We start from the raw sequence: 24,984 nt of genomic DNA on the forward strand, positions 1-24,984 counted from the left end.
GACACTTGAAACTAGTATTTGAGACCATAAACACATCAACAACAGTAAGTTTCCTTACTTACTGTTGTCACTATTTCAAGTGGTCATTTTCTGATAAATTTCCATACAGTCAGAATTCATATTCAATCCAGAGCATCCTTCTTATTGCACGAGGCTGTAACCATCGAAAACCTTGAATCTGTCCATTACCATCCATGTTGGGAAGCCTAACAGTGACACCTTGTGGAGAGAAGGTTAATCAACATCATATGGCTGGTTGCTCTTTCAGCTACAGCAGCACAGAGGCCGGTTACAGTTTTTTCTGAATGCTTAAACCCTAACTGTGATTCCTGTAGCACAATCTCTAAAACTATTCAGACTTATAGCAAAACCACTCACTGAGTTTGCAAAACTAAAAGCACAAAAATTGCTTTGCACTCAGTTTGCAATTTTGTAACACACACTTTGCAAAACTGTAGGCACAATTCACTGCACTACACTCAATTACCAAATTCCCAACACACTCCTAGCAAAAGTATACACATGTATGGCTATCATTAACACTAATTTGCCAACTGTCTGGCACACTTTCACATGTGAAAACTTTTTTAGATAATTAGTTCACTTTGCAATCAGCCTAAGCACTATAATACAGGTAAGCTGTGTGTGCGGAGTACAATGGAGGGAGCAGAAAGAGTGAGAAGTAGAGGAGGCCGAGGAAGAGGACGTGGAGGTGAAGAAGTAGGATGAAGAGGACGACAAGGACAAGGAGGAGCAAGAGGAAGACGAGGAGGGGGGAGAGGAAGATGAGGAGGGGGGAGAGGAAGGGTAGGAAGAGTAAGAAATAGAATTGCTGATGACATCAGAGCTACAATAGTGGACCATGTAATCAACCGTGGAATGACCCTGAGGGTAGCTGGCCAACGGGTCCAGCCTAACTCGAGCCGCTACACTGTAGCAAGCATCATAAGGACATCTTGAAATGAGAATCGGTTAGTACAGTCACTTCGCACAAAGATTTGTAGCACTGCCATATGCCAATGAGAAACACACCAATACCATTGATGTAAAAATACTGAAATTGTTACTTTACAGAATTGCTAGATGACCAGATCCTGGGGGCAGAGGAAGCATGTTCACTGCAGACCAAGTAACCCATATAGTCATTATGGCGATTGCAAATAATCCTATACTTGGAAATAAACACCTTGTGCACAGAGAAAGCAAAAGCCAGATGTGTTTTGTATTCATACCATCAGTGTGCAGTTGGCGCATTGTGTGCTTAGTAGATGATGGCTTGTGTGTACTGTTTGATACGGAAACACCATTTTTACAAAGGTGTGAAGAGTTAATCTAGCTGTGTTTGCTTTTGCAAGAGAACTACAATGTTTTGATTATTGGGTGACAGGTTTTCTTATTTGTGTGAAGAGTTTTGCAAAATTAGCCAATAGTTACAAAAAATGTGCTTACAGTTTTTTCTGTATGCTTAAGCACATTTTTTGTAACTATTGGCTAATTTTGCAAAACTCTTCACACAAATAGGAAAACCTGTCACCCAATAATCAAAACATTGTAGTTCTCTTGCAAAAGCAAACACAGCTAGATTAACTCTTCACACCTTCGTAAAAATGGTGTTTCCGTATCAAACAGTACACACAAGCCATCATCTACTAAGCACACAATGCGCCACCTGCACACTGATGGTATGAATACAAAACACTTCTGGCTTTTGCTTTCTCTGTGCACAAGGTAGGCTATGTCAGTTTGAGCTCATACTTCTGTCATAGATCCATAAGCATAGAGGGATCCAAACTTCAAGTACTGGTGTTTATTCAAACAGATCAAAACAAACACAAGTGTTTATTTCCAAGTACGGTATAGGATTATTTGCAATCGCCATAATGACTATATGGGTTACTTGGTCTGCAGTGAACATGCTGCCTCTGCCCCAGCATCTGGTCATCTAGCAATTCTGTAAAGTAACAATTTCAGTATTTTTACATCAATGGTATTGGTGTGTTTCTCATTGGCATATGGCAGTGCTACAAATCTTTGTGCGAAGTGACTGTACTAACCGACCCTCAGGGTCATTCCACGGTTGATTACATGGTCCACTATTGTAGCTCTGATGTTATCAGCAATTCTATTTCTTACTCTTCCTACCCTTCCTCTCCGCTCCTCCTTGTCCTTGTCGTCCTCTTCATCCTACTTCTTCACCTCCACGTCCTCTTCCTCGGCCTCCTCTACTTCTCACTCTTTCTGCTCCCTCCATTGTACTCCGCACACACAGCTTACCTGTATTATAGTGCTTAGGCTGATTGCAAAGTGAACTAATTATCTAAAAAAGTTTTCACATGTGAAAGTGTGCCAGACAGTTGGCAAATTAGTGTTAATGATAGCCATACATGTGTATACTTTTGTGTTGGAAGTGTGTTGGAAATTTGGTAATTGAGTGTTGTGCAGTGAATTGTGCCTACAGTTTTGCAAAGTGTGTGTTACAAAATTGCAAACTGAGTGCAAAGCAGATTTTGTGCTTTTAGTTTTGCAAACTCAGTGAGTGGTTTTGCTATAAGTCTGAATAGTTTTAGAGATTGTGCTACAGGAATCACAGTTAGGGTTTAAGCAATCAGAAAAAACTGTAAGCAATCAGAAAAAACTGTAAGCTTGAAATTCACGCAGTCGAATTGCATTATTTAGTTATAAGTACACACACACACACCTATGTTTTCAGTAAATGTTTTCAAGCAGTACCATAGAGAAATTATTTTTCATTGTCCCCTTACTGAGACAAGTATACTTTTTACCTGTTTTCTTCTCTGAAGGTCCAGATTATAGTAGTCACGGAGAACCTGCTTAGGTTTGGTTGCATACGTTGCCCTGCCTCCCTTATAGTCATACCATGCACCAGAACATGATCTATGACAGTTGAATTTGCATTTTACTAGGCTTATATACTGTTTACTAATTGAGTTCACTGATTGGACACGTGTTTTCAATTTTGAGTAGTAGTGTGTAAATGATGAAAACAGTGTGTTAGTTGTGTTTAGCTTCTGTAGCCTGTGTGCACCATTCTGGGTACAAGTGCACCACACTGCTAAATGTGTTTTGTGTTTGAGAATGTGTTTAGAGTTTTGGTAAATGGGAGATTCAGATTTGCAAATTGTGTCCTAACCAGATGAATAGTGTTTAAAATTTTAACAACTGTGGGATTGATTTGATGAACGAGTTTTGGTAGTTTACAGTTTAGTTTTTACAATGGGATTTAGTGTTTTATCAATTCAGAAAAACTGTAGATTGATGCAATTCCTTAGCAGGTTTGTAGTGAAGGAATTCGATGCTAGCGATATACCCTTAAATCTTTATTCATGTTCTAAGTGTTTCCTGTACTTGATCACAGAAACCACACCACATCACCCCATCACATCCTCCTACACTATGCCATACCTCCTTGTACCATCAATCTGAATGTAAATAAACCACACCTCTTACAATCTTCTCCCTGGATGTCAGCTTCTCCTTCTGACCGAGGATAACTATTTTAGCACAGCCCAGCATTGAATTGACAAACACCAATCTGTACAGTCAGAGTAAAACAAAATTTCAGTGCTACAAGATAAAGTTCAGGGAAAGTTTTTTCATGGTTCAGAGGCTGCTCAGCAGAGGATGATTCAAAGATGAAATGAACTGTTATAGTTTCTAACTTTGCTAGATAGTGTGTGGAACAAACCTCCTGACAAAAACTGCCAGAAATCTTAAAAGTCAACCAAACACACACAAAGTGTCAGGGCTGTAAGCAAAAAACAAATCAGACTGTGCCCCCCAAAAAAGCTATTAACCCGTGTGGTTATTACAGTAAACACTGCATTCTTTTCTCTGTATGTTTTACTTTATAAACTGATTTATTGTGAGAAACAAAATAAATGTTAGACTCAAGGTGTGAAAGAGAACTGTGAAAGCTTTTGTACTGCAACGGTTTTAAAAGAGTACCTGAACTGTTCATTGACTGAGACGACTCTCAGTGCCCCCTGACTGAAGTCTCTCCTCATGCATGGGAAATAAAGGTGTTGTTTTTTTTAATGGCTCATCGTGTCTGGAGGCTTTGTTAGTGAGCTTCCACAACAGTTCAGTGACATCACGAACAGGATGGTCCAGTGTTCTCACTGAAGGACGGCTCTGGGACGGCTGATCACCCCGAGATAGCTAAACGCTTCGGTCCTGCCGGCTGGTTAAAGCAAAGAAAAAGGCGGAGTTGCAGGGCCGTGTTTCAGAGACCACCAAGATCATCTTGACAAATCGAGGGGAAACTCCTGCAGAACAGTGAGCTGTATCTACCCTATATACAAGTCACGAGAGTTTTGTGCCTGGCCGAGGGGGAAGCAGCTGCTGACTCCAGAGTTCGAGTCTCCGAAGGGAAAATCCTGGGGTTCAAGTCCCCAGGCCTGTGTTTGGTTCTGGTCCATCACAGGAGACAGTGGTTTGAGTCCACTGTTGATAATCATTTCTGCATACTACAGTGCGTGGAGTGATGGTTTTTTATTACTCTTCTGCTGGGAAGGGAAGAAGCCCATTGGAGGGGACGCTCTGAATGTAAATGTGGGATCTAGATCCAGTAAGGCGGCAGACATTCCACCGGGCGGCCAGGGACAAAATTTAATACTTGACAGTATGGTTTAGAAATGTGGGTTTGGGTGTATGAAATATGTTGTTAAGTGGCAAAAAGAAAACGGGTTTCCTGAAAAAGAATCGCTGAGTTTTAACCAGTCAAAGAAAGTAGAGGAACAGTTGCGGGAAGAGGAAGAAAAGCTGTTAAAGAAAGGGAAAGTTAAGACGGTAGATTTGTGTAGGGTAAGCGAGGAGAAAGAATGTTTGAAAATGTGGATGATAGAAGCAGAAAGGAGGGAAACGAAAGCAGCTTTGAAAGAATTGCCTAGAGAAGTGCATGTTAATGAAAGAGAGAAAGGAAGGGAGGCTGACGCGGTGTCCACCTCAGCGCCTCTTCCGTATAACACGGAGAACAAATCATTTCCCTGTTCACGCACAGTTTGTGCATCCCCTTGTGCTCCTGTACAGGCTGCTTTGCAGAGCTTGAAAGCTGATGCCGACCTGGACTCCTTTCCCCCTAGATCCAGGGGCGGATCTAGAAGGGTGGCATGGGGTGGCAAGTGCCACCCTAAAATGCTCCCTTGCCACCCCAAGTGCCACCCCAGTTTTGCATATGACAGTGTTGTTTATTAAAATAAGATAGCATTAACAGTTTGAGCGTAGTTACAGTCAACAGTGAATATAAATGCTAAAACTGAATATATTCCATAGTGTTCCCCCCTGCACCAGTAACAAATGGTTCAGCCCATAGCAGGACGGGCTTTTTTCTTGTTTTCAGTAGCAAGCCATGCTTATGATTGTGCCAGAGCACATTTTGAACAACACCATGGGAATTTTGTATTTTACACAGGTGGTTGGATGTTAACCCTCCGTGGTCCACGGACACGCTGTACCTCCAAATCACATGACTGATGCAAGCTGACATAGCAACAAGCTGCAGCCACACTGAGTCTCTATTTCAGCCCACATTGAAAGTTCGGACTTCAATGTTTTTCAATTTTAATTACAGGCCAGTAAATCCAGAGTTATGATAATAGATATAAGTCATACTTCTTTCTAAACACTGTTGTCACGTTTTTGTGTGTGTGTGTTTTAAGCATTTTCTAAGGACAGCGCGAAAACAGTAAAGAAAGGGAAAAAGCCACCGCTTTCCTGTTGGTGGAAAAATGTACCATGTCGATCAATTTTAAAAAAAAAGTCAACACGTGGGATTTGATTGTTTAGGAAGAGGGAAAAGTTTTGGGAGTGACGGTAATGGCAGACAGACAGAGCAAGCGAGTGAGAGAGAGAGAGAGAGTTTTTAGATGTGGGAGATTTGTGACGTTTATTGTGGAGTGTATACTTAGTGTGTTGTGTTGTCTTGTGTAGTTGTTCTGTTGTGTAGTCGTTTTGTTTTGTGTGTCAGTGAGGGCACTAATTAATGTCACAAAGGCACATTTGTGGATGTGACATCACAATAGTCAAGCTTTTATACTCTCTATGGTAGCAAGCTTTGTAGCTGCTCTCAATTAAAGTCACTTACTGACAATCACAGTTCAAGTAAAAACATAACAAGACTAAATTAATCCAAAATGAAGAAAAGGAGACCATGAGCTGCTCCAATAACCCAACAAATTAGTGGTGATATTGTTATAAAATCTGGTCTGAAGCCCAGAATAGATTTGTGAGACATGTCTGGAATAAATCATGCAAAGTAAAGAAAGGTAAAGTGAGTTAGCATAGTAAAGGCAGTAGTAATAAGTTAATATTTAGCAGGTATCAGATTAGATTATCATGCTAAAATGTACTTTTAGCACATACAGCTGGATTGGATTTAACAAAGACACTCATTTCCATTGTTTATACTCACTTTATTAGGTACACTTTGCTAATAATAGCCTGGATCCCAGAACTACCTTAATCATTCATGGCATAGATTTACCCATAAGAACCCACGCCCCTGTACACATTGAGGAAAGGTTCTGTTGAAGTTTCAAAATTGACTCTCCCAGTTTTCCTGACAGTAAAAATGGGTCTTGGCTCTTATTGGTTAAACAGGGTGCTGGAAATGTTCCTCAGAGGTTTTTGGTTCATACTGACATGACAGCATCACAAAGTTGCAGCAGATTTGTCAGCTGCACATCAATGATGTGAATCTCCTGTTCCACCACATCCCATCAGGCTCTAGTGGATTGAGATCTGGTGACTGTGGAGACCATTTGAGTAAAGCTAAATCATTATCATGTGCAAGAAACCAGCTTGAGATGAATTGAATTTTGTGAGACAACACATTATTGTGGAGGCAGCCTTCATAAGATGGGTACACTGGGATCAAAAACAGATAGACATGGGCGGCAACGATACTCAGGTATTCAGTAGTACTCATTTGGCATAGAGGGTTAGCTGGCAGTAGTGCATGACTGGTGTGCTCATCCGCAAGTTCAGCATGTTGTTTGCTCAGAGATGCTCTTCTGTGTACCTGTCAGGGGTTGTGGTGTGTGGAGGCGAGGAAGAGATGACCCAAATGCTGGACTCACGGTGCAGAATGACGAGGATTTATTGGAGCGGGTGAATGAACAAAGCAGGAACGGCAAGACTAACTAACTGACTGAATGGCTGGCTGAATAACTGAATACAGACAGGAACGACAATAATGGCAACATCAACATCAATGACACGGCACTGGACTGGTGGAACTGGGGAACATAAATACACAGGCGGAATGATGAGTGATTAGAGACAGGTGAGTGAACAGCTGAACATAATGAACTAATGATAAATGGGAAGAGAACTAGAACATAATGCACAGAGTAAGGCTAACACAATAAAACAGGAAGTAGAACATGCAGAGAATGAACAATGAACACGAACTGAAAATACCGGGTCAACGGCCCAGGAACCCTGACAGTATCCTGGTTTTAATGAGTGGTTATGCGAGTTATTGTCACCTTCCTATCAGCTCAAAGCTGTCTCATCATCAGAATCAGCAGATTCAGAATACTTTATTAATCTCTGAGGAAATTATGTGGTTACAGTTGCTCCAAGACAATAAGAACAGTAACAGACTGAATTAAATTAAATAATACAATATATTACAAAGTTCACAAAATTGGGAAATAGCTCTACTATATACAAATAGCTCAATTATAAATATTCAGAATATTACAGAGATGAAATTTAATTCTGTAAAAACTGTTAAAAAAAATCTTGGCCATACTGTACCTTAAAATAGAGGATTATCCATGGTATGAATCCATGGTATGAAACTACACACTCAGGCATTTTCACTGAGAAAACTGGATAATTTCTCTTTTTCACTCACTCTCTGTAACCCCTAGAGGTGATTTTATGGGAAACAATTTCTAAATTACACCATCTGACATCAACATGCCATATTAAAAGTTACTTAAACTTCAGCAGGATGATCATGTCTGCGTCCCTAAATGCACTCCGTTGCTACCATTAGACTGGCTTATTATATATTTGCATTATTGAGCAGCTGAAAGGGGGGAAAATACTTTAATAACATGCATGCTTAATGATCTTTGTGTTTACCTCTACAGGCAAGGTATACTACTTCAAACACAACACTAAGTCTCTTTTGAGAGTCTCTTCGTGAGACTTTGTCTGTGTGTAATGTTTTTACAGTTTGAAAATGAATAGCCTGACTACTTAAAGGTCTGGATATTAATTGAAATTGTAAGCCTAGGTAGTGATGGAACATGTTTTATAGTGAATAACATAACAAGTTTACAAATGAAAAATACAAATGTGCAAAAGGAAGTTGATTTATAGGTAATGTATTCATTTCACTGCTGAAAACAACTAGTAAAAGATTTCAGGTATGTTTACACACAAAGCTGATTCATGTAATGCCAAACACGTGAGTGACACTAGGAGCAATTAAAGTCCAAGGGCACCTGTGGGTGTATGAAAAACAACTGAAGAAAGGAGTGAAACAGGGAAAACAATCAGAGCAGCGATAACAAACGTGACACATTTACCCAGAATGAAGACAGACTTTATATCTAGTGACTGCAGAGCCAGCAGTACAACACTGATAACGCCTCTGTTACCTAAACATTTATTATTAAATTTGACATCCATTCATCCATTCTCTTCTGCTTATCTTTATCACGGTCGCAGGGCTGAGGGATGGAGCGTATCCAAGGTGCCATATGGGTACAGTTGGGGCACAGGTCGCCAGTCTGTTTATTATTTAATTATATTGTTAATTGTGTTAGTTATTTAATTTTTTTTTTAATAAATAGATTTGGCAATGAAGATAAAAATATACATGGTCCAAATCATTTTTGATATTTGAACCAAATGTGCATGTGTGGCATCTCTGTTGTTGGAATTTTGTGGTTTGGGGGCTGACAGCCCGCTTTCTCTTACACATATACAGTTACATCTGTTGTTAAGAGGGCACATAATCTCAAACAGCTTCTCAGCATTGACAAGGAAGTTATTCCAAGGACACTTCCTTAATCCAGGGTCCAAAAAGCCATTGTTGGTTTGTTTAACGATCCTTATCTTTGTTGATTTGTAGCACGTGTACCCAGCTTATTCTTTAAAAGCTGTGCTTCTCTGTCTGTTTTTGAACAAGTCTTGTTGGCTCATTGTCCTGCTTTTGTCTGAATTGCATCACTGACAGAGGAACAGCAACTTCAACAGTATTTGGAAAAGGTAGAAACATTTTTTAATGGTACACAAAGTTATTGTTAACTTTATTTTAATAAGACAGACAGAGATACAGTGTTTAAAGAAAGCCTCTCCTTTTATTTGTTTATGTATGTGTGCTTGCATTTCAATTTAGTGATTTTTTTTTCTTATCTTCTTTTAAGTCAAGATCATTTTACATGTGAGTCAAGTCAATATGAAAAATGTTGACTTGAGTCAACTAACAATACTTTATTGACTACAGCTTCTCACACAAGATACTACAGTATATGATATTGAAACCATATTACAAAAGAGAAACTGCACATAAAATTGTGTGTGAGCACAACATTTTAATAAAAAGGAAAATTACATTTTTGAGCAGTGATGATTAAAACAAATTTCAGAAATCTCTGCCATGGAAAAACTGCGAAAGAGGTATCCAGATTTTTTTTAAATTTTTTTTAAAAGCACACTATCTTAATTAATGTTTTTAAATACAGGTAAGGAATCACAGAGAGTTGATTCTGTTCATTTAGTCACAGAATTTTAAGTGGGAAAAACATTTCCTCACCCATCGAGTCTCAGCTGACTGCAGGTTTACTCAAGCTTATAATATTATGCAAATCACTAATACGCACACTGTTGTGTCCTGTACTGTTTATAAGGTTGGGGAAACCTGCAGTCAGGTGAGGCTGCATGTTTGCAAAAATTTGGTGTTCTTTACTTTACTGAGAACTTTAATGACGATCACTTATCTCTCTCTCTCTCTCTCTCCAAAATATCAGTCTTTTTCACTGCAGTCATGCGGTCTTATTCAACCCAACCTCCTCTCTACCTGAGCCTCCTTCTCTTTCTGTCCTGCAACTCCGCTGTTCTTTCCTGTCAGACTGGAAACTACAGCCAGTGTAAGGCTGCTCCTTTTATACCAGGTCACAACCTGGTGGGGGAGGGATTTGATGTGGTCACTCTGCGACGAAAGGGAGCCTATATGATCGATGTGAATACCTACCTCACACCAAGTGAAACATGTACTCTCTGCTCCAACCCGCTTCAAGGCAACATGCTGCAAAAAGTAAATAAAGATGCAACAACAAAGAGCCATTTGATCAGTAGCACACACTTTATGTGTACATGTTCATGATCTGTCTTCATTTTCAGCTGCCAGTCTCTGCAGTGGACTGGCGTGCATTCAGCCGATGCAGTGCTGATATTTACAGCAGCATCCACACCTCTGTTAGGTATAGCCTTATTATTATGTTATATTATTATGATTGCTTCACAGTTAGTGTCTTACTGAGAGAAGGTTAAATGTTGTGTGACAGTTGAGTCGCTATCTAAAAATCTATATCTGATTAGTTCAGTCTCTGGCAGTGATGAAATTCAAGGATTTTTACTGCTAGACACCTTTTCTGATGTATAAATTATCTTTATTCTCTTCATCATATTATTCAGAGCTAATCTAATTACAAAAACAGGTCCTCATCTGTAAATACTAACTGTTTAAAATAATGGAAATCATCTTTGAAATCAAACTGAAATTTATCTGTGATTCTTTACTGTGAATTGTATTCACAGCTCTCTGGTTGACACCTACACCTCCCAGGACAGTACTGACTGGAAGGTAGGGCACATTTCACAACAGTTATTGACATAAAATTAACATATTTTGGTATTATCAAATAATGTCAATGTTACAATAATGATAAACATGTCAATATAGATAGATATTTTTTTTTAAAAAAGTATATGGTCTTAAGTCTTATTAGGAAGTTTTAACCTCATATTTTAAATACTTTTTCAGATTTTTGAAAAATGGTCCCACCACCAACATGTGTTTTGCACTTTGAAACTGAGGCCATGTTTGAACATAAATCGAGATCTGTAATTTGGGACAGATAGATCAAATAATGTCTCATTATTGGCTGGCAAAAAAAAAAAATCAATCAGTTGAACGCACTAATTTATTTATTCTTTTTCTTATCTTTCATAACAGACTGGCCTAGATTTAGGGATATTTGTGGGAGGAAAGCAATCCGCTGTGTATAACTTTGCATCAAAAAGGGCCGCAGAGGACCGCCACACCTTCAGCACACACAGGGTCACCTGCAACCATTACAGGTAGGCTGTGAATAACTCAGAATAGTCATATAAATTTGGGTTATGTTGCAATCTTTGTTTGAAAAGCTTCTGTTGAGATCATTTACTAATCTGTCTCTTTGTGTCCAGTTACCGAGTATCAAACAGTCCGTCTCTCAGCTCTGAGTTCAGTAAGGATTTAACCAAGCTACCACATTTCTACAACAGCTCCACCAGAGCTCAGTACAGTGAGCTTATACACACCTACGGCACACACTACATCCGCCAGGTTAAAGCACATGCTGTGAATTTTCTTATTATTCCTTATTATTATTATATTTCTTCAAAAAAATGATTTATAACACCAACTTTGCACCACATTGCAGATTCACCTTGGTGGTCGACTGAGGCGAGCCACAGCTGCACGAACCTGTCTGTCCTCACTGAATGGACTGTCCTCAAATGAGGTACTTTATAACACTTATTAAAAGCATAGCATTACTGAGGCACTTCAAATAATTTTATCTCAAAAATAGCGACTGAAAATGTAAGAGTAAGACTAATTGTTCTGGGCTTGGCTGCCCCACTCGCTCGCGGACGCGAAGGCGAGACCCATGGGAAGGGAGGACTGGGGTGGTAACCTGGGAACTGAGGACATCCTAAAGAACCAGACAGGGTGTGGGATCCCTGCCACAGTTGAAAGGCCTACATGAAAGGGGGCCGCCCAATTTTCTCCGCCAGCTAGATTCTGTGCGAAGGGGGCAGCGCCTCTAGGCTGTGCGTGTGAATGTGAAAGAGCGAAAGGTTGCGTCTCGATTGAAATTGAGTAGTTAAATTCGCCACGGTTGACAGCATGTATGGGAGTGGGCCCAAGTTCTTTTGCTGGCTCGATTCTGAGCTGAGATTGTCAACTGTTACAGTTGACAGTCTGCTTGACAGTGGGGCTAAGTTCTTTCGCCGGTTAGACTCCGAGCTGAGTTCGTTGGCCCGCTGTAGTGCCTCTAGACTGCCTGGGTTAATTTTGGGCTTAGTAAATTAGGCTTAAAGTTGAATTTTGCATCTAAAACCGTGTGTGTGGGTTTTGCATAGCGAAACACGTGCTCTGTATAGTATGTTGGCTCATGTGCCTGCAGTTACCAGACTACATATTTCTATACATACAGGGCAGTACCTCTGTCATGAAAGGCCAAAGTTAACCCTGTTAAAGTTGTGCCATACTGAACAATAATGCCAATGATTTTTTGTTGTTGTTTTTGCTTTGTTTTACATAAACTTCTATAGTCCAATATTATCTTAGTTATTAGAAACTTCAGTTTTTCTTTAGTCCAGACTCTTACTGATCCTGTAATTAAGTATTCGATCAATAAAGCTATGATTAATATCTTAGTGACATGATTTGTAGCCTACATATTTCGCCACCATAATTTTCTGTCCATCCATCCTTCCGTTCTCTTCCACTTATCCTTATAAGAGTCACAGCTATCATAGGGTCATAGGTTGTCAGCCTAACGCAGGGCTAATTAACCCAATTTTTGAGACATAACATTACATAATGCTGGCAAAATTTAGATTAATGCTCAAATGGTTGACTTTACACAAGACAATAGAAAACAGAGAAGTAAGTAGAACAGTCTTTAGAGTTAAAATTGACATACATGTGGCACACATCTTGATGAACTGGATTTTTTTTTAAATCTGAGTCTGGATGTAAACACCTATTTTCTCTCATCTTTCAAAATTGGTTTGACTGTCCTTCATACACTCTATCATCTTCATTTATAATGTCATCATCTTCTCTCTCCACAAGACTGCTTGTGTGCTTTGTTAAGAGAAGAGCATATGCATGATTTAAGTTGGGTTTAATACAACAGCTTTGACATGTTTATGAAACTGACGTGATCAGACAGCCCCGCAAAATCTTCACAAAATGTGTTTGTGTGTGTGTGTGTGTGTGTGTGTGTGTGTGTGTGTGTTTGTGTGTGTGTGTGTGTGTGTGTGTGTGTGTGAATACAAAATGCAGTTTTTAAATGATGATTTTATTGATTAAGGGAGCAAAGTTATCCAAACCTATCTAGTCCTGTGTGAAAATTGTGATTGTCTCCTCTTGTTAAATCATGCGTTACTGTGATAAACCACACTATTTGAAAAGCTGAGTTCAGGTTAACTAAACACACTCAGGCATGATTACTGGCAGACCTGTTGAATCAAGAAATCACGTAAATAGAACCTGTCTGACAAAGTGAAGCAAGGTAAAAGCATCTCAACAAGCCAGACATCATGCCACAATCTAAATAAGTACTTGAGAAACACAAAAGTCACTGCCATCTATCAGTCAAGAAAGAGTTACAAAGCTATTTCTAAGGCTTTGGGACTTCAGTGAACCACAATAAGAGCAATCATACATCAACTGAAAACCTGGAACAGTGGTGAGGCTTCCCAGGAGTGACCGGCCGACCAAAAATACTCCAAGACCACATTGACAATTCATCCAGGAGGTCACAAAAGACCCCAGAACAGCATTAACTGTAGGCTTCGTATGTCTCAGTTAAGGTCAGTGTTCATGATTCAACAATAAGAAAGAGACTGGGCAAAAGTGGCATCCATGGGAAAGTTCAAGGAGAAAACCACATCTGAACAAACAGAACATAAAGGCTCGTCTCACATTTGCCAAAAAACATCTTCATGATCCCCAAGACTTTGGGAAAAATACTCTGTGACTAATGAGGCAAAAGCTGAACTTTTTGGAAGGCTTGAGTCCTGTTACATCTGATATAAAACTAACACAGCATTTCATGAAAAGAACATCACACCAGCAGTAAAACATTGTGGTGGTTTTGTGATAGTATGGGACTATGTTGCTGCCTTAGGCCCTGGAAGACTTGCTGTGGTATTTGGAACCATGAATTCTGCCGTCTACCAAAACATGCTGAAGGAGACAGTCCGGTCATCTGTTTGTGACTTCAATCTGAAGCGGACTTCTGCAGCAGGACAATGATCCAAAATACTCCAGCAAGTCCACCTCTGAATGGCTTAAAACAAAAACAAACTGAAGACTGGAGTGGCCCAGTCAAAGTCCTGACCTGAATCTGATTGAAATGATGTGGGATGAATTTAAAAAAACTTCAAAAACCCTGAATGGCTGAGTTTGTGGCTGAAATACAACAATTCTGAGTGGGCCAAAATTAATCCACAGCGCTGTAAAAGAATCATTGGCAGTTATCGCAAACCCTTGATTGCAGTTTTTGCTGCTAAGGATGGCCCAACCAGTCATTAGGTTTAGGGGAAAATCACTTTCTCATACAGGTTCATGCAAGTTCTTTCCCCTTAATAATAAAAACCTTCATTTAGAAAGTGTATTTTGTGTTTATTTTGTTATCTCTATCTAATATTTAAATTTCTGTCATGATCTGAAATATTTAAGTGTGACAAACATGCAAAAAACAAAAAAAAGGAAATCAGGAAGGGACAAACAATTTTTCACACCACTGTATATATTTATAGTACAGCTAGAAATGCAGAGAAAATGCCCTTGATAGACACTGACATTTTGTTTCCCTTCCTGTCCTGCAGGTCCACTCCTGTTTATCACTGGGTTTCTCTGTCGGCTTGGGAAAATTGAAATTATCCAGTAACAGACAGTCTTGCAACAAGGTCCTACAAAACCAGGGTCTCTCGTTTATGTACAGCACTGGACTCCACCAACACTACACAGAGGTGGTAGGAGGCAATGGTTGGTTGGGAGAGTTTGCACTCACCCAGAATGACTCCCTCGGCTTTCTAACTTGGCTGAGCACCCTGAAAGATCACCCAGATGTTGTTTCCTACTCCCTTCGGCCAATCTATAGCCTGATGACAAATGGCACACAAAAGGCAGGGATGAAAGCTGCCATAGAGGAGTACTTGGAAGATAACGCTGTGAGAAAGTCACCCAATGAGCCAAACTGTGGGTGGCACATTCCTAATCTGGCTTCCAACTGCTGTCCTCTGCAAGCCTGGAGGGGGACGCTAAGGGTTACCATTGTGCGAGCCTGGAATTTGAAAGGAGATCCAGTTGGAAAAACTGAGGGGTGAATAGACTCTTGTCTATTAAGATCTGGCTGGTGTGGTATATCAAGCAGACTTAATAATTCTTCTGCTGCTCTTCTTTCTTTTCTTCTGATCACAGCTATGCTAAAATGTGGTTTGGTTCCTTCTATCGGAAGACTCGTTGGATTCGGTCAAACAATCCCTGGTGGAACGCGAATTATGATTTAGGCAAGGTCAGTAAACCCTCATTATAGATCATGATAAATCGTTTGGCCCCACAGTCAGCAGAGTTGATTTACTTTTCAAACCTGAAGCCTATCAACAGTTTACTACAGGTTTTTTTCTTGTTCTTGTTTGTTTTTTCGACACAATATATCACACAAAGCCATAGTTTAGCTAATACCTAAAAAAAATGCAAAAGCATTACCTCATCATCAATCCAAATAATCAGACTCTACTACTAAACTACTAAACTTCTGTTTTTAAGTTGCAGTTTTTAAGTTGAGCTTTAGAACTGTTGTAATGACAAATACCATGTATGTTAGTTGACTTGGAAGAAGTAATGTTAGCTAGGTAGTGGTTTAGCAAACATATACATAAACATATATGCATATTCATATTCAAAGAGCCATTCTTTAAATTGATTCCAATAATCAATCTCCCTCGAATCCACCGCTGTGTCTTTCACACAGTTAATGACTCCTATGGCCCAGTTTTAAATGCTGCTCTTATTAAGCATGTACAAATGGTTTATGGATTTGTCCTATTTCATTGTTCTCGTTTGTGTTTATTTTTCACTAGTGCTAAAATTAACATTGGTAGGATAAAACTATATTAAATCTTGTTTGATTAATTTTCTCATGAAGGTGGACACACACTTGGGTTTGAAGGTTGAAGTTTGGGACAAGGATGTATGGCATGATGACCGTCTGGGATCATGTTTCAAGTATCTTCAGCAGGGGACACACACATTTACCTGTCCAGCTAAAAGAGGTGGTTTTGAGGTCCGGTACACTCTGGCATGTGACCCTCATCTGGCTGGAGATCGGTGTAATCGTTACAAACCATCTGCAAAATAAGAAATATATTTTGTATGTTATCTTCATAATAGTTCTGTTGCTCTAATGAACTGTAAAGATTAATGTGATACTTGTCAGTTTATGCATTTATTTTTCTACTACTAAGACATAACAATATTCCACTTTTTCTTTTATATTTGTTAGAGTTTAGTCACCCTTTTTTTATTCATATGAATTTGGTTTACTATACCCTAATATTGCTTAATTTAAAAAAATTAAAAAATCTTTTTTCTTTTGGTTTCAACAGATTAAAATGATAAATATAGACTTATAAATCCAAACCCATTACTTCAGCTGGTTTGTATTCCTACTAATTTGTGAGTCTAGTTTCAGTAATGTAAAAATGTATGTGAAACCTCTAAAGGACTGTAATTCACATAAGACCTCTAATTAATTCATTAATTAAATGGATTAGTGTGTTCAAATGTTTAACTGTGTGTATTATATGCAATAAATGTAATAAAAATACAAAATAAATAATGCAATTCATTTTTTCAGATCATCATGTCTTACTGGGATGTGACAGGGCCAGAAAGTCAACAATTGTAACTATTTATGACTTACAGACCGTATTTTCCGCACTATAATGCACACGTAAAATTCTTTAATTTTCCTTGTTCCTTGTTCCTTACATCCGGTGTGCCTTATATATGAATTGTGGTTGTGCTTACCAATTTTATGTGGTACACGGCTCTCAAAAATCTGTCAAAAAAAGTTTTAGAATAACTTTGGTAAGCTTCGAAGCGGCACCGTTCGATGGATTGTCGAAGCATTACGGCTAATATAGTCAGTAGCCTTGCGGAGTAATCAGGGTCAAAGTCCATCAGCTTCAGGTCCCAAAGTCAAACAAACACTGCTACATCACTGAGAGTTAAAAACTGTCCAAATTCTTTCATCTTTAATAAAATGATCAGCGTTGCTGCTTTACCAGGTGTAACAATTAAGTTTAACATCCAGGCATCCATGAAAACAGAATTTATTAAATTTAACGGAGTTAGAAGTTAACAGGAAGTTAGCTCGCTAGTTTCCACCTACACATGATATGCCATGTTCTGACTGAGAGATTTCTGAAAAAATTTAAACGTACAGCTCTGCTATCACTTCCAACATAAACGAAGACAGAAAACGAAACAGCAGTGACTTTTGTAGGGCTACTGAAGTTGGACGAGCTGGTATATAATGATGTGCTACGTGATCACTAGTGACACAGCTATGTTAGCATAACATAAGCTGGAGCATGAACGCTAACTTATTTCCACTTTATAAAAGTTAACGCCAGGGTTCCCAATGGTTAGAGACAAATGCAATCGCATGGCAGGATGCTGTAAACGCACCAAACTTCCGTCAGAAGAACAACTGAGACAATCCATCCACAATACGAGGTTAGTCATTAATATACTGCAAAAACATGGGAATAGAGCAGCTGCCATGCCAGACAATTCAACAGTAATGAATCAACGGTACGGAAGTGGAGGAAGCAGGAAGAATGAGTTGAGTAAACTTTGACTTATCTGACTCTTTTGTTTCACTTAATGCGCCTTATAATCCGATGCACATTATGGTCTGAAAAATAGGGGAGTTCCTTGATCATTAATATGCAAATTGTCAGTGGTTGATCAACAATCCACGGTTGTCCTTCTCTCCTGGAACGGCTGGAGCTTTCTATAGGCGCCTTCCCAGCTTTGACAAATGTCCAGCTGGGATAACCACATTTACTCCGGGCCTTCTTGATGTGATATTCTTCTGCTTCCCTGGCCACTGTGTCTGTGGGAATGGCGTTCGCTCTCTGTTGTAGCGTCCTGATGACACCCAGTTTATGCTCCAGTGGATGATGAGAGTCAAACCTTAAATACTCATCCATATGTGTAGGTTTACGGTACAATGAGTTTTGATCAGTGGTCATTGATCAATGGTCATGAAAATTTGCATATTCAAGGAACTGACCTCCCAGCCAATTGTTCCTTTAGTGGTGCTAGTTTCAGTCATTATACAAATGTACTGTTTATAAGATTGGGGAAACCTGCAGTCAGCTGAGACTGAAGAAGTTGGATGAGTGACGAAACGTTTCTCCCTCTGACAACGCTAGGCCCACATGAACAGAATCGAACTTTGGGGATTTACTTACCTGGATGATTGAGCATGCATCAAGAAATTGAAAATGCATTTAATTATTATTGGAATATTTTGGGGAATTAAGCAAAATAATTTCTCTACAGTTCACTGGTCAGCACATACACCGACCAGAGCAGCATCGACTGGAAGGTAGGAAACATTCATGTTGAGTGAAACATGGAAATCATATTATTATAACTGCAAACTGTTGATCTAGTCCTGTAATCATTCCTAGCTCCATGTTTAAAAGAGTATCCCATGACTGAACATTGTAAGGACAATATTTAAAAGAACAAAAAGAAGCGAAATTACCAGGCAACTACAGTAGAGCCCTACAAACATCATACATACATGTTTGCACCCTCAACTTTATTGAGGAAGATCAACCCCATGCTTGCTTTAATACACAATTCAAAATAAGAAAGAATCACCTGCAATAACATGCACACACCATGCACTGTAATACACAGGAACAGAAGATTGTGAGAAATGTGTCTCTGTAGAGGCTATAAAAATAATCAGGAAACAAAGGTGGTGGCCGGGCCTTAGTCCATGGGGCCCGGCCGGGGACAGCCCGAAAAGGGGACATGGGCCCATCCTCCCGCAGGCTCACCACCCACAGGAGGTGCCATAGGGGTCAGGTGCATTGTGTGCCGGGCGGCGGCCAGGAGCGGAGGGCCTGGCGGACTGATCCCTGGCTGCCAAGACTGGCAATAGGGACATGGAATGTCACCTCTCTGGTGGGGAAGGAGCCTGAGTTAGTGTGTGAGGTTGAGAGGTACCAGCTAGATATAGTCGGGCTCACCTCTACGCATGGCTTGGGCTCTGGAACCAGTCTCCTGGAGAGGGGCTGGACTCTGTCTCAGTCTGCATTTGCCCCTGGTGAGAGGCGGCGGGCTAGGGTGGGTATTCTAATATCCCCTCGGCTTGCTGCCGGTACGTTGGGGTTCTTCCCGGTGGATGAGAGGGTTTGTTCCCTGCACCTTAGGGTCGTGGAACAGGTCCTGAATGTCATCTGCGCTTGTGCACAGAGTGGCAGTTCAGAGTACCCAGCCTTCTTAGAGTCCCTGGGTGGGGTGCTGGAAGGTGCTTCACCTGGAGACTCTGTTGTCCTGCTGGGAGACTTCAATGCTCACGTGGATAATGACAGCGAGACCTGGAGGGGCGTGATTGGGAGGAACGGCCTCCCTGATCTGAAGCCGATCAAATGTCTCCTAGAAAAAAAAATCTCAATTTAAAAGGTGAGAAATGTGAATTTCATGTTGATTCAGTGTCATTCCTGGGCTTTATTGTTGAAAAAGGTCATTTAAAAGCACACTCAGTCAAAGTGGTTGAATGGCCAGTTCCCTCAAACAGGCAGCAGCTTCAACAATTGCTGTTTTGCTGACTTTTACTACCTTTTATGATTTCAGAAAAATAGCTCTATTGTTATCAAATTCAAATTTTATTTGTCACACACACAACAATACACACTATGAGGCAGTCCTGTTTGAAATTTCCACCAAATCTACTTTTGTGTTTGTAGTGCTGTGTTTCCTCAGTGGATGCAGATGGTGGTCAAAGTCTGTGATTTCAAATATGTATAGTGTCATTTCTCTACATAACACAGAAATAAGAATTTATGTTACGACCCCCTCTGCTAGGCGTCAGGGAGGGAGTAACATACACGAGCCCCCCAACACAAAACTGAGTAAAGCAAAAGGTTTTAATTACAAACTTTAAACAGAAAACCGACAGGGCTGTGCAACAGACCACTGGGCAGACAATTATTACATAAAGAAAGAACAGTCACGAGTAAAAGTTAAAGAGTAACTAAGGCAGGCTGGCCGCACACAAAATAAAAGCTAGGGTTTTAACTAAGGCAAGCCAGCTTCACAAAATCCTACTCACAGCCAGCTAGCAGCTCAACTCTCTAATCAGGCTAAGTTTAAAGCATGCACCAAGGTTCGACAAAGTTCAGCAATATGAATAAGTTCAACAAAGATCGACGAGGGAGGCACGAAGGGCAAACTGCATGTTCAGTCCTAAGCAGCAGCCACTGAGTGAAGGACCTCCAGCCTTTTGTAGCCACAGGTGGGTACGATCAGCCACTGATTGCCTCTTGGAGCATCATGGGATCCCGGGGCAGCCAATCGTCCGTGTGGTCTGGCACACTTCATTCTGCATAAGAGGGTTGGCACGGGTCTCCCAGTAACCAATCACACACGAGTCCTGGAACACATTGATTTTCCTAGAGGAAGGCGGGGCCACCTGAGGCCGGAGGCCGTAACAATTTACAAATCAAACAATTATTCAGAAACAAAATGTGCAAAACCCAAAATAAACTAATCTTCAGTTTAGAGCAAAGGAATCATCTATTAATGTTGTGGAGTTGTTAAACACACACATACTGCTCTAAGATGAATAACTCAGTGTGGAGATCAGGGAAATATTTTACTGCTACTATTCATAACCATCATCATTACCATTACATTAATTATCATTTCATCAAAGCATTTATTCAATAGATTACACATGTTCTTAGTTAAGATTATTACACCTATCACAGAGAGCTTCAGTCTGGTAAAAGGTTAGAAGCATCAACGGGCGGGGTGAGGCTGAGTGTGTTGGAGGTCGAGACACACACACACAAACAGTAGTTAGACTCATATTTAGGTAAGAGTTCAAATAATAGTTTGCAAAAGCTTGTGACTGCAAAATTGTGTCTGCCTAAGGGACAGTTTGTTCCAGGAGATAAGCGAGAGTTAGAAGATTAATAGGAAGCACCTGGCCTCGAGACGGAGAAGATGTCCTTTTAAATGTGTCCAAAGTCGTCAACAGAACATTTGTGGTTTTGAAACTTATGCATGTATTGTATCTGCTTGACGCATGAGGGGGCGTCATAAAAGTAAACCCTGATGGTATAAAACAACTGCTTGTGTATCATTGGGCGGAGATCGATGCTGTCTGTGGGCAGTGTTCATCTCCCCACGCGCGTGTTCATTAAAATCATTGTCTGACCGAAGCTCTTCTGGACCATTATTGTTTTGTGCTCACCCTCAATATTTGAACTCGTAACAAACAGCAATAACGGCAAAACATGTAATGGACGTGCTGGTCCACTAGACAACATCATGTTGATGTAATGCTTTGGGTCTCTTATGCAAAGTAAAGAGGCTGAAATAAGGTGTCCATGAGTATCAGTTTTCAACATTCAGTATTAAGAGACAAAGACTGTACGGGTTGGGCCAGTCGTCAAGTCCTGGAGCAAAGTGAGCCTGCAAATCAGTAAGATGCAAATCAGTTTATACCTTTCATATAATGTTTGAATTTGTTTATTCTGAGTTTTATTGTTCAGTTAGTTTCCACAGTTCATATATCATGTGTAATTTTTCATTAGTTTCAGTGTTTGTTTGTATTTTATTCTATTCTTGATGGTTGTGTTGACAGATTTGTCCAAATTTAAAGCTATAGATGTGAACTTTTGCTTCCTTTGTTATTACCTGTATAATTAGTTTCAGTCTTTGTGAAGTGGGGAAGGAGGACCCAAAATGCAGGACTCGTGCAATGGACAGTGCTCTTTTTTTACAGTGGAGTAAATAAGACAACACAATAATCCCTTGAGCTCCCTCGACTCCTGTGTCATGTCTTCACCCAAAACTCCGTGCTCTCTGCTCCGTGGCTGCTGTCCACCTGTGCTCCACTCTCCTCCTCCTGGGAAAAACAACAACAGAGGCAGCCGTCAGGACACCATGCCGCCTAATCAACAAAAAACAGTCCCAGTCTACATAATCTAAAAGACCAACCACAGCTCCAGTGATGGCAACACACAGTTCTAGTGACCAACCCAGTGGGCGGCACTCGAGACAAAGCAGTTCAGGTGGCCTGCATACATTTAGTATCAGGCTTTACAAAAAAAAGTATCAACTATGTTAGGATCCATGTTCATCATGTATGATGTGTGTTTACATTTGAAGGTGTTTGTGGATTTGTCGCCTCTCTTCAAGGTGTGGTTTGTGTTTGATGCTGAAAGAGATAAAGACTGCTGATTGAAGTAGGGTTCAGTAAAAATTGTTTGGTTGTTGGTTTGGGCACTGCTCAGGTCCACATTAAATAAACTGCTGCTCGTGTGTTTGTAGGTTCTCAGTCATCCAGGTCATGGTTGTCTAAGGAGCCTGGAAAGAAAGCGACTTTACTTCTTTAAGGTTCTGGATGATGTTTAACTTCTGATCCAAGAAGCTTCTTCACTTGATGTGCTTCCTTTGCTCATTTCCCACCTCTGCACAGTTTCATTTGATGACAATGCAGTGCAGTTCTCCCAAACATACAACAGAGGGCGCTATGCACATTCACTGAAGTGCAGAAAAATACAAGTGGAGGAGGAAACAAACAGCAGCATCAAGAGAGAAAACTGAAGTGTTCAAAGCGAGTTACTTTAGTCTCTTATTGTAATATTAATCGACATCTAAACATCACGTTGATGCTTCATGTTAAAGTTCCGTGTCCTTTTACTGCTCAGTTGGAAAATATTGATGCAATTTAAAAGAAGAGGAGAAGAGTAATTTCTCTGTACTACTTCAAAAGTAATTTGAAAGCACTGCCTCATATGGAAAATGAATCATGATGAAATCCTGAAACAAATAGTGTTTGTGAATATGAAGAGTTTAGTTTTCAGTTTGGTCTTAGAAGTATAAAAATGCAGGACTGAAGACAAGATGGAAATGATGTGTTATGAGAAATAAAACACATATGTCACTATGTACTATAATTTTATTTTGTTTATTTTTTGTTCTTGTAGGTTTTTTGCTTTAGTGTAAATTTTGAAAGCACTGCTTTTAGTTTGAAAATTGGATTCAGTGTTTAGAGTTTGGACAAAACAATGGACGGTTTCAAGAAATGTATTTTATCAACAAAACTTATTTTGATGGTTACTGTATTTATTTTAATGCCCTCAGTGCACGGAGGCCAATAGCCTCCATGTAAACATTTCCACCCCCAACAATCAACTCAGATTTATGAAGTTTATAATGTTCAGGCCCTGCAGCTGATTGGTGGCATGTCTGATCAGAAAGCCTTTCTGCATCTTCACAGTGTGAGTCTGAGAGTTTCTGAACAACAGGATGAGCTGCTACACACCTGACACCACATTCAAACACACACAAGCTGCAAATCTAACACAATATTTTAGACCAAAGAAAAAGGTTCACAATTTGCAGTTAACATGAAGATATTCTAGAGCAGAAACAACACACAGCACACAAGTTTCATGTAGAGATGATTGTTTATTCTGGATGTTATTTTCATTCAGTTATTTTCCATTATTTTGAGCAATTTTCTGATTTATCCAGTTCATGTCAGAACAAACATTCACAGTAACAGCTGGTCCAGTACAGACACGTTCAAAACCAGAACTGATTACACCATAAATCATGTTGTTGTAAATCACTCCACCACCAGAATCACCCTGAGAGAAGAGAAATGTAGTTTGTGCTTATTTTTTTCCCCAAAATATCTAAAACATACACAGATGATATACAGTAATATTAGCAGTCAACTAACCCCACGTGCATCTACTTGATGTTCTTCCAGACACAGCCTGTTGTTATATGGCACATATGCAGTACACTGAGAGTATCTGGTAGGCTCACAGTCAGCAACACACATGTCTGCACACTGAAGATTAGGTGGTTCATCAGGGACTAGAGAAAAAGGAAAAGAACAAAAGTTATTCATAATCTTTCAAAAGCTAAAATTTTGAGTAGAATGATGTTTCATCTTTTGTTATGTTTCCAAATGATTTTTAAACAAGGAACTTGGTGCACAGTATATCTACTCCAAAATTTACAAAAAGAAAAAACTCAAACAAAATATGGTCTTACGTGTGTGGCCGGTGGCATTTACTCTATAACCACCAAGTCCTGCAACCTGAACGACGTCTCCTCTAGAAACAGACAAAAAACAAAACAATCATAAATTAATTTCACATCCATCCATGTGACATGAACACAAAATAAATCAATAAATCATATGATGTACTCTGCAGGCTGGGTATTTCCAGGTGGCTGAAGTGTTTCCAGGCTCCTTAGACAACCATGAGCTGGATGACTGAGAACCTACAAACACACACGAGCAGCAGTTTTTTTAATGTAGCGGTGAGCACTGCCCAAACCAAAAACCAAAAATATATATTGTACCCTACTTCAGCCAATCAGCAGTCTTCATCTGTTTCAGCATCAAACACACAACCACAATTTGGAGAGAGGTGAGAGATCCACACACCTTCATGAGAGGAGCCACTAATGTAAACTAACAGCACACATGATAATCATGGATCCTAACATAGTTGATACTTTTTATGTGAAGTCTGGCACTAAACCTCTGTGTTCCTGTTATACTGCATGTACTATATATACATGTAGCATATACAAAGCACAATAATTAAGCTGTTAATAATTAACAATGTCTTCTGTAAGTATTTCATTTTAAA

General features: G+C 39.8%; 1 protein-coding gene and 1 long non-coding RNA gene across 2 annotated transcripts; one reads left to right on the forward strand and one right to left on the reverse strand.

Moving 5' to 3' along the window:
- Positions 1-9,543: 9,543 nt before the first annotated feature.
- On the forward strand, positions 9,544-16,551 carry LOC120717704 (perforin-1-like). Its single transcript, XM_040005899.1, has 9 exons — positions 9,544-10,297; positions 10,384-10,463; positions 10,801-10,846; positions 11,219-11,343; positions 11,452-11,590; positions 11,688-11,768; positions 14,872-15,368; positions 15,467-15,560; positions 16,194-16,551. The coding sequence occupies exons 1-9, from the start codon at positions 10,028-10,030 to the stop codon at positions 16,404-16,406; spliced, it is 1,545 nt and encodes a 514-aa protein (XP_039861833.1). The 5' UTR covers positions 9,544-10,027; the 3' UTR covers positions 16,407-16,551.
- A 7,208-nt stretch (positions 16,552-23,759) lies between these two features.
- LOC120717705 lies at positions 23,760-24,625 on the reverse strand. Its single transcript, XR_005692267.1, has 4 exons — positions 24,534-24,625; positions 24,377-24,438; positions 24,057-24,196; positions 23,760-23,961 (listed from the first exon to the last, which is right to left on the reverse strand). It is a non-coding gene; the product is annotated as an uncharacterized LOC120717705 (long non-coding RNA).
- Positions 24,626-24,984: the final 359 nt, after the last annotated feature.

Source organism: Simochromis diagramma, unplaced genomic scaffold (genome assembly GCF_900408965.1).
Source record: "Simochromis diagramma unplaced genomic scaffold, fSimDia1.1 OVJJ01000509.1, whole genome shotgun sequence".
NCBI lineage: Eukaryota > Metazoa > Chordata > Actinopteri > Cichliformes > Cichlidae > Simochromis > Simochromis diagramma.